The 12,796-nt window shown below is 43.0% G+C and overlaps 1 protein-coding gene across 8 annotated transcripts in view; it reads right to left on the reverse strand.

Annotated features, from left to right (window-relative positions):
* Positions 1–12,413, reverse strand: part of CNKSR2 (connector enhancer of kinase suppressor of Ras 2) — a 232,707-nt gene extending 220,294 nt beyond the window's left edge. For all 8 annotated transcript variants that reach the window (XM_075775023.1, XM_075775019.1, XM_075775012.1 and 5 more), the window contains exon 1: positions 11,841–12,413. In XM_075775023.1, coding sequence (XP_075631138.1) covers positions 11,841–11,904 — 64 coding nt within the window. In that variant the 5' untranslated portion in view covers positions 11,905–12,413. The remainder of the gene's footprint in view (positions 1–11,840) is intronic.
* Between the last annotated feature and the right edge of the window lie 383 nt (positions 12,414–12,796).

The following is a 12,796-nucleotide window of genomic DNA, read 5'->3' on the forward strand; positions in this document are numbered from 1 at the left end:
TTATTTTTCTCAACACCGATGGCTGATTTTTACCATTAAACCATTTACAATTTACCATTTAGTGCTGTTCCACAGTGACAGAAAAATCTGAAAATAATGAGCAGTAAACAAAAACAAATGACCTTTTGAGATTTAAATACCTAATCATGCCACTGAAAAGCTATTTCTATCTATTTGCTCATTTTTAAATTGCTGTAATCTGGAAGCCATTTTCTTTCTAGGAAGTACAGTCATAACATTTGACATTACTGAGATGCTTTGAACTCAAAAACTTTGAGCTACAACTTTGTGAATTGCCTTAATACTTTAAAAGATTCTATCAAAAGAAAAGTTAATTAGATAGATCTGTAAATTTAGAAACAGCTTTATCATCGATTGAAACTAAATCCCGACACACATCAATCTTTCCCTTCAGAGGTCTCATTTTATTTCTTTCCTGAGGTGAATTTTGATCTAGTAAGATTTATCAGTACAGTATTCTGCAGGAGACTCCTTCCAGTGTTTGAAAGCACTAAATGAGAGGGTACAGGCTTAAGATTTAGTTTTAATTCTTAGGATAAAGACAGGCCAATTACCTTGTAAGAGGAAGACCACATTACTGAACATATATGAAGTGAGGAAACCTAATGAAATGACAAGACCACGTTACAATTTGTAGATGTTACTTAATTCTGTCTACTAATTGAATCAGTTTCATATATATGCAACTGAAGAGTTATGAGCATGTTCGTTTTTCCTTTGGATCTAAAATGTAACCATTCTCACCACAGCCTGCAAAATATTATCGACTGAAAAAACAAATGTTTTCTAAAGTAAGGGTCTTTTAATTATTTTTTTTTGCTAAGGAACTGGGCAGCAAAGTTTTTATTCTGCTTTACCTTCTTTTCAACTAGAAAACAAATTTTCGATTAATTTTTGTTTTTTTTGAAGGAATGCATGACGTATCAAAGTTATCTTTTCAGTTATTCATTACACAGACAGCACTCATTTTCCTAAATAGGAGTTTGTGCAGATTCGCAGAGGTAAAAAGACATTCAGGACACAGTATCCTGCAAATTCAAGCCCCTGTTCTGCAGTTCCTGGCTTTTGGATGCTCTGGCAGCCACCCTACAGCTTGCCATCGCACCCTGCTTCGGAAGGCATCATCTCAGGAAGACGGATAAAACCCAATGATCTAATAACACCACGAGAGGCAGTCACTAATTGTCCAGTCTGTTCAGGTTTATTCATTCATATCTCATTAGCATTAGTTACCTCCAGTTCATAATTGAATAGTACAGTGTGGCTTATAGTGAGCTGAAGGACAACTGTTAGGATGAAATGGAGAAAACGGATGAGGTCCAAATAAGTAACAGAAAAAGGTTTTATTGGTGAAGACAGAACACGCAAAGAATCAGTGAGCTCCTTGTAAACTAACTTTGTAAACTTTTAGTAACTGAAATTACCTTTAGCCTTCCGCAACAAATTTCATCTTTTATTCATGCAGTGAATACTACATAGTACATGGGTTGTATTTTCATAGAAAAGTGATGTTTTGTTTTGCACCGAGTATTTTGTTTTTCCCAAGGCCTTGGTTTGGTAAGCTGGTAAGACCATTTTCAAATACTGACATTTCCATCAGGGAGATGGCTAGCACTGCTTCATTAGCTTTGCCACAACTCTTCTGCTGTCTTATTCAAGCCAAGGTTGTTACCAGGAACACCAAATCTTTTATTTAAAAGGAAAAAACCCCGAAATAACCCATACAAGGACATATGCTAATCTTAGGAATGCAGAAGTTTCATGACTGCATATGCACCATTTTACTTTCTACAGTTGCTAAGGGTAGCTGCATCATAACTCACGCAGGCATTCAAATGCTATGCCAGTAATGTAATTTGCTAAAGCAGACATTTAAAACAATCCTTTGAGGGCTATGAAATATCCGGTCCTTTTAAAAAATGAGTTTATCTGCTTTCAGAGAATCCTGTCATATACCTAACTTTCTTATTTTTCTAATTATAAACTCTCCTCCTTCTTTCAAAGATTCAGATTGACACTGATACAGAAATTTCTTATGTGCAATGATTACACTTCCAGACTGAAACTCTCTCTCTCAAATCCACACGCAGAGCATGACAAATTATTCACACTACACTGTGCTCTCGGAGTCCATTATCAGGGCTCCAGAAATAGGCTTTTGACCACAGACTGCATTAAACACCTAAGATCCATATGGTTTAAAACATACAATGAAGTAACAGCTAAAGTAATGAAATCCATATCTGACTTTGAAGTCCGGTACCCAACAGTGAAATTACTGATCACAGGTATTTTCAAGAGGGCTTGTGGGGCACAACACTGAAAACTGTACTAAAAAACCATAAAGAGAAATTTAGGAAACAATAAGCCTCCACATTCTAGGTTAAATTAACATATAGTTAGTTTTATTTGAAAATATTTGAAGTCCACAATATTTGAAAAGGTCAATAAACAGCTCTCTGAAAAGCAATAATGACCACTTCATCATCGTGCCCTTACAGAAAGTTTTAGAAACAAGTAGAAGCAGACTACAAAAATAAAAACACACTAACAATTTGTATTTTTTTCATATTAGCTCTAATAAAACAAAGTCTACCAAAAAAGAGCCATGCTTGACTTCTGAAGAGAAACAGAGACAAAGTGCACACGGCTCTGTCCATGACCATAAAGAAACAATAAACAAGCCATCCAGAAGTCAACCAGTGCTGGACACTCAACAAGGTACTTTTTGGATATTTCACCTCATACTTCGGCCACACTTTAATCAAAATAAGTCAAGAAGAAAATTGTTATTTGTTTGGTGTTTAAAAGGCATACACAATGCGGGACAAGTGAGGACTCACAACAGTTGAAGGTACACAACATATAAGTTATTTTTTCAGAGAGCAACTTCTCCTTTGCATTCAACAGGTCCCTCAACCACTATTTTTTGAATATCTGAAAAAAATCAAGGACAAGAACAGCACTGCACTTTGCAAATCAAAATATCAACTGTGAGAAAGTAACCAACAAAACTACAAAGCAATTAAGGAAAGGAAGGAAGGCACATCTCTCTCAGTCATGGATATCAATGGGGGGAGTCCAGTTACAAAGATTTTAATTATTAACATGGAATTTAATCGGGGCGCTAGAGTTAACTTTCCCACTATTATGAAGAATGCCAGCCAGCCTTTAGCAACCACACCTGGCCAAGATTTCAGGTTCACGTCTCACTAATAAGGTCTCTTGTCATTCCCATGAAGGGTTACGGTGTTGACTCAGAGGGAAGAATGCCATCTAGTGAATTACTCAGACAACACTGGCGGGTCCCACCTATATTTACCTGGCCTCATTATGCAGAGGAAGGTTTTCTTCACCTTCTTACTGACATGAAGATTATCAGGAGAGAAGGGAAGGAGAAAAGGAAGGGAGGCCAGGGAAGAATAATCTATTTTAAAATAGGTCGTTTATAGCCGTAGCTATTGGCAACTGGTGGATGTGGCCAAACTAAAAATAAATTCTACACTTTAACAAAAACAGTAATAATATAAACTTCTAGACGTCCAACGATCATCCTCTGTGAGAGGCAAGAGCCCTTTAGAGGGGACCTAGCCAGCTGCTCAGCAGTATCCACGGGTGTGCTCATCATCCTTCCAAAAACAAGAGGGCCAAGAGGGAGGTCCCAGCATTACCTCGTCTCGTGCACACCCTTAACTCCCACCCCAATACTCCTCCAGACCATTTTGGCCAGCTCGCACAGGAAGATTTTGGTCCGCCGGTGGCTCTAGACCAAGCAGTGCAGGCATAGCCTTATCAGTGATATGTGGAGTTATGTGAAAATGGCTTGCTTGCTTGCGCAGCTCAGCTGGACATCCACTGACCACCCACAGTGGACACCAGTAAAATCCTAGCAGAGGAGTCTCCACAGCATTCACAATCAAAAATTCATCATTACCAAACAAAGACCCTATTCCACTTAAATCAATGGATGTTTGATGCTGATGTGTCTTAAACCATTTATTTAAAAAATAAACCATTTATTTAATGTAAAGGCTCAATTAATTCTCATCAACTTTTCGCCCTCTTCTTCACACAACGGAAAAGGTATATAATACAGAAATACAGCACTTTGCATCCCACTATGTTAAAATAATACACTTCAGCTGAATATAGTTTAATTACGGCTTACTCTGGTATGCTCATGTATTAATTAACAGTTTACTTGGAAATTCCCACCATATGGTACCGTAGCAGATGTTAATCATGTAAGGCCAAACACTTTGAAATTACTGTTCTAGGCACTTCATCTGAGGTACCAAGTGCCCTAAATTTCTACTTAAAGCATCAACTGGAAATTCTGAGCACCCTACAAGATCACACTCACAGCTATTTTCTCAAAGATAATATTATTTGGCAGATAAGCAGAATAAAAAGGCCTAGATTTTCAAGCCTCCCGTGCTTTAAAATGACTTGATATACCGAATTCCCTTTGCATAAGAGAAATGTCTGCACGGGAAGCCTCAAGGAAAAATTTGTCTCATCTACCAGGCATCTGCTAACCAAATACAGTGAGGGCGAAAGGTGCGTGTGAGTGGATGCTCGTGTAGCATTCCAGATCTTCGGTGCACCAGACCAACAGACCTGTGTCTTCCAGCCCTTCATCCCTCAATTGCAAGAAAGGAGCATTATGAGGAGTAGCAGATGCTTGCTCTTGGACAGTCAGCTATTTTAAATTTAAGAGAAAATGTTCTGCTAGGTCCAACTGTCCCACAAGAGAAAATTAAACTCCCTGCACAGTGCTGCAAGTAGGTTGCTTTCCTCTGCATTTTGACTATAACATGGGACTAATATTGGGCCCCCCAAATTTTTCTTCTTGAAAAATACAACTCATCTCCATCTCCCTACTTCACCTTTTTAGAAAAAGTGGATGTGTTTGAAAAGCTGGAAGAGATGAATGAAGAAAATGTGGCATTTCACAGTTTCATGACACAGCGCTTCCAGATCTGGATTTTTTTTTTAGTAAAGTATTTGGGAACCCTTATCCTACAGCATTTGTCTTGATAACTATTCAGCTTCTAAACTGAAAATGTAATGGTTTCATTAGGTAAATTATTTAAGCAGTAAGTGTGATAGTAGCACAGTTTTGTTTTATTTGGATCTAGAAATCTAAAGCTAAGTTATCCAGCTAAAGGTAAATGCTTGCTACAGGTGATCATTGATACAGTTATCCTATAATTTAATGAGGAAATGGTAACTTCTTGGGAAAAAAACACCAACACCCAGCATCTAGATAGTAAGGAAGCCTGAGGAACAAGTCTTCTCTTTCTCCTGGTTGCATACCTTTGCATGCAAGCCTCTACATGAAGAATTTTCTCAGGAAACAGCTTTTCCCTATTCCTCTGGAAATCAGTAACAAATATTACTACTTGACTCTGAGAAATACAGTACAATCAAATGCTACCATAACTTTATTGAGATTAAATAGTTATCTACACTTCTGAGGATCAGACAGAAAGGTTAGAGCATTTGCCACTTTGGGTTTTAGAAGATAAAACTACCTGGTTTATTATTGCCCGAGTGCTAAAAGACAACTACTTGCAAAGATTCTAAAAATACATCTGTATATATATTTCAAAACTCTCATCTGAAAAGTGATCTGGTTTATATCGCTGCGTTGCAAAATTCTTGACACCCATTAACCAGAAAAGGCATTTGTAAATTGCCTGGTTTAATACTGCAGTGTGCAAATAAATCCGAATAAGATCAGAATATAGAGCTTCGCTGAACTGTTGCAAAAAACCACTTGAGAAAACATATTGTGAGGCCATATTTAAACTAACAGATGTTTCAGAAACAGAACAATATGTTCAAACAAAATAAAGGTGTAAACGGGCAGTGTTAAAAGAGCTTCACAACTAGCACATTAATTTCAGTAGCGAGTGAGATCACCTCATACAGGAAAGCTCCCTCCCGAAAAGATTATTAATTTAGAAATTAATTCTCATGTTATGCCTAAAATTTGGCTGCATGAATTATTTGCAGAGTGGCTGCTTATGTAACATTGCATTTGCTATGGCAACACCAGGGCTGTTAGGCTTTGTCACATCCCCATTTCAATTGCAGTTTCATTTTCTGCTGATAAACAATGGCAGGAGAGGTTTTCTAATCACAAACCAAGGTGCTCTAAAACACATCACCGTGACTGATGCGGTGGCCACCAATACTGCGAAAGCTCCTAATGTCAGAAGGGCAAGCAAAAAGTGAGAGATCCATGGGAAAAATAAACAAGCTAAAGAGAGAGATCTTTGCAGTGCTGCCTTCGCTACAGCTTTAAAGCTAGAGTCCTTAAAACTCCAGTTTGGAATAGCACGGTTTGACTCTTGACTATCAGTCTTTGTACAAACTCCCCTCTCCGAAAAGCCCCCCAACTTGTCTTACACTCATTACTTTCTTACAAATGGAGTAAGTATCTATAAATTAAAAAGTTCAGGAGTTCATCATAATTGTGCTCCAACTATGGCACTATTTCATGTTTCTACAGCTTTTCTTGCTAGGCACTGCAGTAAAAGTCATGACTCCATTTAATAGCATCGCTTCAAAGCTAATGGAGTACTATACGTACCCTCCGATACTGAAAAATTTCAGTTTGCTTTTCTTAGGAGGAAAAAAAAAGTTTTAATGCTGACAAATTGTAAAACACCTGATCTATTCCACATATGGCACTTAGCAATGACTATTCAAGTAGATGAGTATTCTGCAGCTCATCAGTCATCTACACAAGCTTCACAAAGAACTAAAGTTCCAGAATCCAAGAATTTTTCATACTCTCAAATATCCGGCTTTTATTTCCATGACACAACTCAGCCTTTTCCATATAATTTCTAATAGTCACATTTGTTAAGGGCCCCACCAAAAGCAATATGAAGGGAAGTAGCATAAGAAAGCACCTTTAACTCAAACCATTGAAAAAAACCAGAAAGATGGACAAAATTGAGAGCCCAAAATGAGGGACATACGTATGTGCAAGCACACCTCCTCTCTACCACCAAGTAGATGCTGACAGGCCTTTGCAGCACTAAAGTCCAGCCTACACTCCAGAAAAAGCTCTCTCCTAAACTCTATCCATAACACAGTCTCCTTCAGAGAAAGCCAAGGTAAAAAAAAAAAAAATAGAGGTAGGTCTGACGGCGACCCTGAATACAGGAGTCACCCTTACTGTTTGCAAGGCCTAAATCCATTTGCTAGATCCCCACGCTGCGAGATGGTTTGTGCCTTCGCTGATGAGCCTCCCTGTCACTACCTAATGGTTCAGGAACTGCAGGAGGACCAAGGTGTTGCCATAGAAGTCCTAAGGCTCTGAACATGCGGGAACAGGAGTAAAATATCCACAGGGCAACATTTTTTTTTTAAATCATTATTAAGTATTAGTGTCTTTCGTTTCAGAGCATTCCCACAACCTCTTGCATTTTCTTGGCGAATAACATGTAATTCCTGTTACACCAAGTGCAGTATAGTTGTCGGCAACCCATGGCGACTCCGTGCAAGGACACACGCTCCTGAAAACGGACATGAACTTCTGTAGGTGAAAAGCAGACAGTTCTTAAATCCATGTAATATTCAGTCATACAAATGGAGAACTTTTGTACTCTGCTTTCACTTTGCTAGCACATTCTCTTCCCCCAGTCCTTCTAAATATTTGCATCCTTCTAAACGCTGGTAAAGTAGACTATATAGAGGTAAAAAGCCCCCGTTCTTTAGCATTAGAAGCCTTTAGAGTTACTCCAAGCCTCAGATCTCAGCTTCTTGAGCATGACTACCATTACAACAGTTTAAGCTGTATGCGCTTAGTATAAGCTCTATGAGCTGTCATTCAGCACACAAAAAAAATAAATGTTTAAGCTTTGTTAGATAAAGTAGTATCGATTTTTCCAGGTGGATTGCCTTTTTGAACAGATTCTGCCATTGAGAGGTTGGTACTGAACTAGAACCAGAATATTGTTAAAAGCAGCACGTCCTTATCAAAATACAGCCATTATAAACAACCTCAGACAAAAGAAGTTAAATTAGAAGACTCAGTTAAAAACGTCCTGGTGTTTGGAAAGTAATTGCGTGTCTTTGAGTTTTCTCAGTACCTCAGAAATCTAAAACACATCTGACATGTTCCCTTCCTGAGTCAGTGAAAGCCATGACATTCGACGGTGCTCGCCTATGCAACATGTCAACGTCTTGCAACACGGCAGTGGAATCCACTCATGTCCTCCGAAGGGGAGGCAGAGGAGGTGATTGACACAGTTTCAGCTCACTGATCCATGCAGGGCCTTTAAAATTAGTACTAAATATATGAAAAGCAAAATAATACACAGTTTGAATCAATTTAAATATTCATTTTATCCTCCACTCACAATATGCCATCCTGTGGGAGAGATGAGCTAATCCATCTGCTCTTTTTCCAGCTCTATGACAGTTAATCTTCTGTCAGTGGGTTCATTTTAAACCATACAAAAACTCATATGCTGACACAGGCTCCGCTCCTTTTGCCCCTTTTGTTTGCAAAGTTTTAACTGGTATTTTGATCCACAACTTCTTAATGTATGCATTTTCATAGGTGGAAATCTAGGTAGTGGCTTATTTGCATAACCAATTCCAGGTACAACTCTCTGTCTCAGCGGCGTTAGAGTCCATAGGTTATTAAAGGATCCATAGACCAACCGTGTATATCAAGGAATTATAAAATGAGAAGATATTGGAGAGACTGTATTTACTCCACATATACTCACAGTCTTGAGCCTGCTCCCTATCCAGCCATCCAGCCCAGAGCTCAGCACTTTTATCTAACACTTTTGAGTGGGAATACTTCCCCTGTCTTCATTTCTCACATCTTTTAATATTAGGCCCCATGCTTTATCACTGCCCTGAACAAAACGCCACTGAGGTAATGGCTCTTTTGCCTAAATAAAGAATTCCAGACAGGGCCTTTTATTGCAAATGTTCAGGTCATACCAGCAAGACCATCACAAAAACACTGAGAGCAATAAAATCTAAAGTGTTTCATTTCCCCTTACTTTCAGATAACTGTAAACAATGTTAAAGAGTGGGATTTTCCTTTTTCAGGAAAGATTTTGCTTTGAACATTGAAATCTATTTTGAAGAATGCTCTTTACAGAGCTGCTCTGAGCAGGCACATTACATAGCAGGGCACGCACTTCAAGGAAGAGGTTAAAACCAAGTTCACCATGTATAATTCTGTAAAATAACCCCAGTAAGTCAGCAAAATATTCTCGCATCTTGAAGTTTAATGTAATTTATGCAAACCAGACTTGACTGCCGCTTATGCAAAGACCACTAATGCAGGCACCTCAAAGTTCGCATGACAAAGACATGGTTCATGTTTTACTCACTGAACTGTCTCGGGTACCTCTTAAAACACGGAGACTTTCAGAAATGCAGTTTCTTGGAGACAATGTGTCTAAAGCAGTAGAAGAACATATTTTCACCCGGATTTCAATAACAATGTTTGCAACACTACAAACGGATAGGTGAGGAAAATGAAGATGTTGCAGCCAAGATCACTTGCCCTTATCCACTACCGTCCTTCCTCCAAACTCTGGAAGGTGTGATCCATCAGCGAGGACCAGACCTGCCCACAGCTGCCAGTCTCACTCGTTTCCAGGCTCAACTTCTGAAACTACAGTGGCTACCGAGGTGGTTTTCCTCAAATAGTACTAGTCAACAGCAGGTGCTTTATCTCTTTGGACCTCATTCTAAATGAAGGTTCATCCATAATTTAAAATACAAAACGAAGAAATGAAAGCTTGAAGCAACATATATGTGTTTGCTCAGTAAAAATGAAAGTACTCCAGAGAAACAATCAAGCATTCGCACCAAAATAAACAGGTTAAACACTAAAAAACAAGCTTCATAATCCAAAAAGTAGGCACAATTCCAATAAATGGTTTGGGTTTTTTTAAAGCTCACATAATTATTTTTTAAAACACATTTCCAGCTCTGTGTGTTAGTCACAGGTTTCTAACTACGAACCTTTACCCAGCCTCACCATTTTTAATGTTATCATTTAGTCAGCCTGTTGTTTTTAAATAACTGATTTTATATTGATGCAACACAAAAGCAGAGTATGCAATGTACTTCACCTGTCATTTACGAAAAGTATTTGATGTATTACATTTTTGAAGTGTTTTAAAAATGCACGATCTGCAAATTCATTATTTTTTCTGCATTCTCAAAATATGGAGGAGGTATCTCAGACATTGATTTGAAAAAACTCCTACACAATCTTTTTTTTTCCTTTTTGTCCGTAAGTAAAAATGTTGGAAGCTAGACAGCTGTAATAAAACATGTTGAAGTTGAAAGGGGTTTGCTTTTAATACTGATCATCTGTAGCTCCTTCAAGTTTTTTATTAATATTTACTAATTTCTTAGGATATGAAGTATCATGTTATTTTTTTTATTATTATTATTTTTCTATGGATTGAGAACGCTTCAGAAACAGCAAAACTATGTATGTTACTGTATATAATTATAACTCGACAGCTATAAATGCCAGGATGAAATAACTGAAAACATATGCTATATGCCTGAAATTTTAAGGATGATGAAACTGTCACATTAGTAGCACGCAGCATGTTATAAAGAACTCCTACAATGTAGCAGTTGTTCAAAAGTTGTACCCATCCGGTCATTCTATCTTTATAAAAAGATATATAATACTTTATGGTGATTTATTCAAAACACAGCTGCAGCCTAACTTAAAGGTAATAAAAAAAAAAAAACCAACCACCCCACAAAAAAGAAAAAACCCACCAAAAAAAACCCCAAAACACAAAAAGACGTTTTTTAATTATAGTGTTAAAGCCATGTCGGTGCCTGCAGAATAACAGAAAAGCACTTCCAGAAGGTCCAAATTTTATTCTCATTAGACTTTATTTTGGGGGAGGACAGGTGAGGGAGCGGGAGAAGCAGAGCAGCAGTACAAATGCACGTCAGCCCAGCGGACTCTTCCAGGCTGATTTAAATCACGGATCTTTAAATGCCGCCCCTGGGGACCGGGCATCGCGACCCCCCACGCGTGGGTACCCTCGGCCCGGCCAGAGGAGCGGGCTGGGCGCCCTTCGCCCGGCGAGGCGGTTTCACGGCACCGGGGGCGGAGGCGGGGGGTTGGGGCGGGGCGGGGGGGGGGGGGGGCAGCCCCGGGGCGCTCTCGAGGGCGCGGACCGACCCACCGACCCCGCCGCCTGCGGATGCTCCCCCGTCCCCCCAAGCCCCGGGGCGCGGTTGCAGCCGTGCCCCCCGCACGGGCGAGCGCCCACGTTAGGTTAAACTTTTGTTTCGCGAGTCATTTCGCACCGCATCTGCCAGGCACAGCCGGCCACGCTCCTCGCACCCCCTCGCTGCCGGGGGGGCGGACAGCCCCATCGCCACACAGCGGCCGCCGCTCGGGAGCACCCCGGGCTCCCCCGGGCACAGCCTTCCCCTCGCCCCCCCCATCCCCGGCTTTATGGGCCGCCGGGGGTCGCCAGCCGCCCCCCCGTCTGCACCCGGGGGTGGAAGGGGGAGCGCAGCCCCGCGCCCTGGGGCAGCCCGGGGCCCCCCCGGCCCCCACGCTGCTCCCTCGCCCCGGCGGCGCGGCCCCGACGGCCTCCCTCCTCCCTTGTCCCCCTCCTCCCTTCCCACCCCGCAGCCGAAACAGGGGCGCGGGGGGGGGGAAGCCGGCAGTGCCAGGAGGCGGGACCCCTGCGCGGGGGAAGCCGCGGAGCTCTCCGCACCTGCGGGGATGCGGGGTGATGGGAGAGGGGGCACCGCGCAGCCCCGGCGCCGCTCCTCACCTTTCATCCAGTCGACGACCTGGCTCGGCGACCACTTACTGACGGGCTCCATGATGAGGGCCATGGGGGGCGCGGGGGCGCGGGGCTCGGGCGGCCGCCGCTCTCCGGGCGAGGGGCGAGGCTGTGCGGAGCGGCGGGACCGCGCTGCCCGGAGCCCGAGCGGCGGCGTGAGGAGAGAGCCGCTAAATCCCCGCTTGCCTCCGCTCCGCTCGCTCGCTCGCCGCCTCTGTGCCTCTCTGGGGATTTCAGTTCATGTTGCCGGCTCGGCGGGGAGGAGGAGGAGGAGGAGGAGGAGAAGGAGGAGGAAGGGGGAGGAGGCGGCGGCACGCTCCGACGCCTCCCGCCCCCGCGAACCCACGGGCAGCGACGGCGGTTCCCGGCCCCGCCGAGGGGTCGGTCCCCGAGCGGCGTGCTGGGGACTACCGCTGCGCAGCTCTGCCCGGCTGTGCCCGCCGGCTCCCGCGGCTCTCCGCGGCCGCGGCTCCCGCACCGGTGTCTTTTTCTCCTGGCGGAAATGACGAGGCGGCTCCCGCCACCCGAAAATATCTCCAAGTGAAATGGGAAGCGACACCCGACGGCCGCCCGGGGCGGGGGAGCGGGGGGGGGGGGGGCGGCCGGGATGACTCGTAAGGTGGTGCCGCCGCCCGGAGGGGGGGGGGGGGGGGAGGCGGGGCGCGCCTGGGGCGGTGGCAGCACCGAGCACCTGCTCCCGCCGGGCCGGGGGCACCGGGGGTGCCTGCGGGGGGAGCGCAGCCAGCGGCACCGCGCTGGTGTATGAGGTTTGGGTCGGGGTTTTGCTTTTTTTTTTTTTTTTTCCCTCTTGAAAAAAGCATCGCTGCGTGGGCGGGAAAGGTAATTTTTTTTTTTTTTTTTTCTTTTTTTGAGAAAAGCCCGACTGTAAAATGGCTGTGATGGACTGTGTCGCCGAACGCCTCGAGGGAGCCGCGCTAGGCAGC

This window comes from Balearica regulorum, chromosome 1, assembly GCF_011004875.1.
Source record: "Balearica regulorum gibbericeps isolate bBalReg1 chromosome 1, bBalReg1.pri, whole genome shotgun sequence".
NCBI lineage: Eukaryota > Metazoa > Chordata > Aves > Gruiformes > Gruidae > Balearica > Balearica regulorum.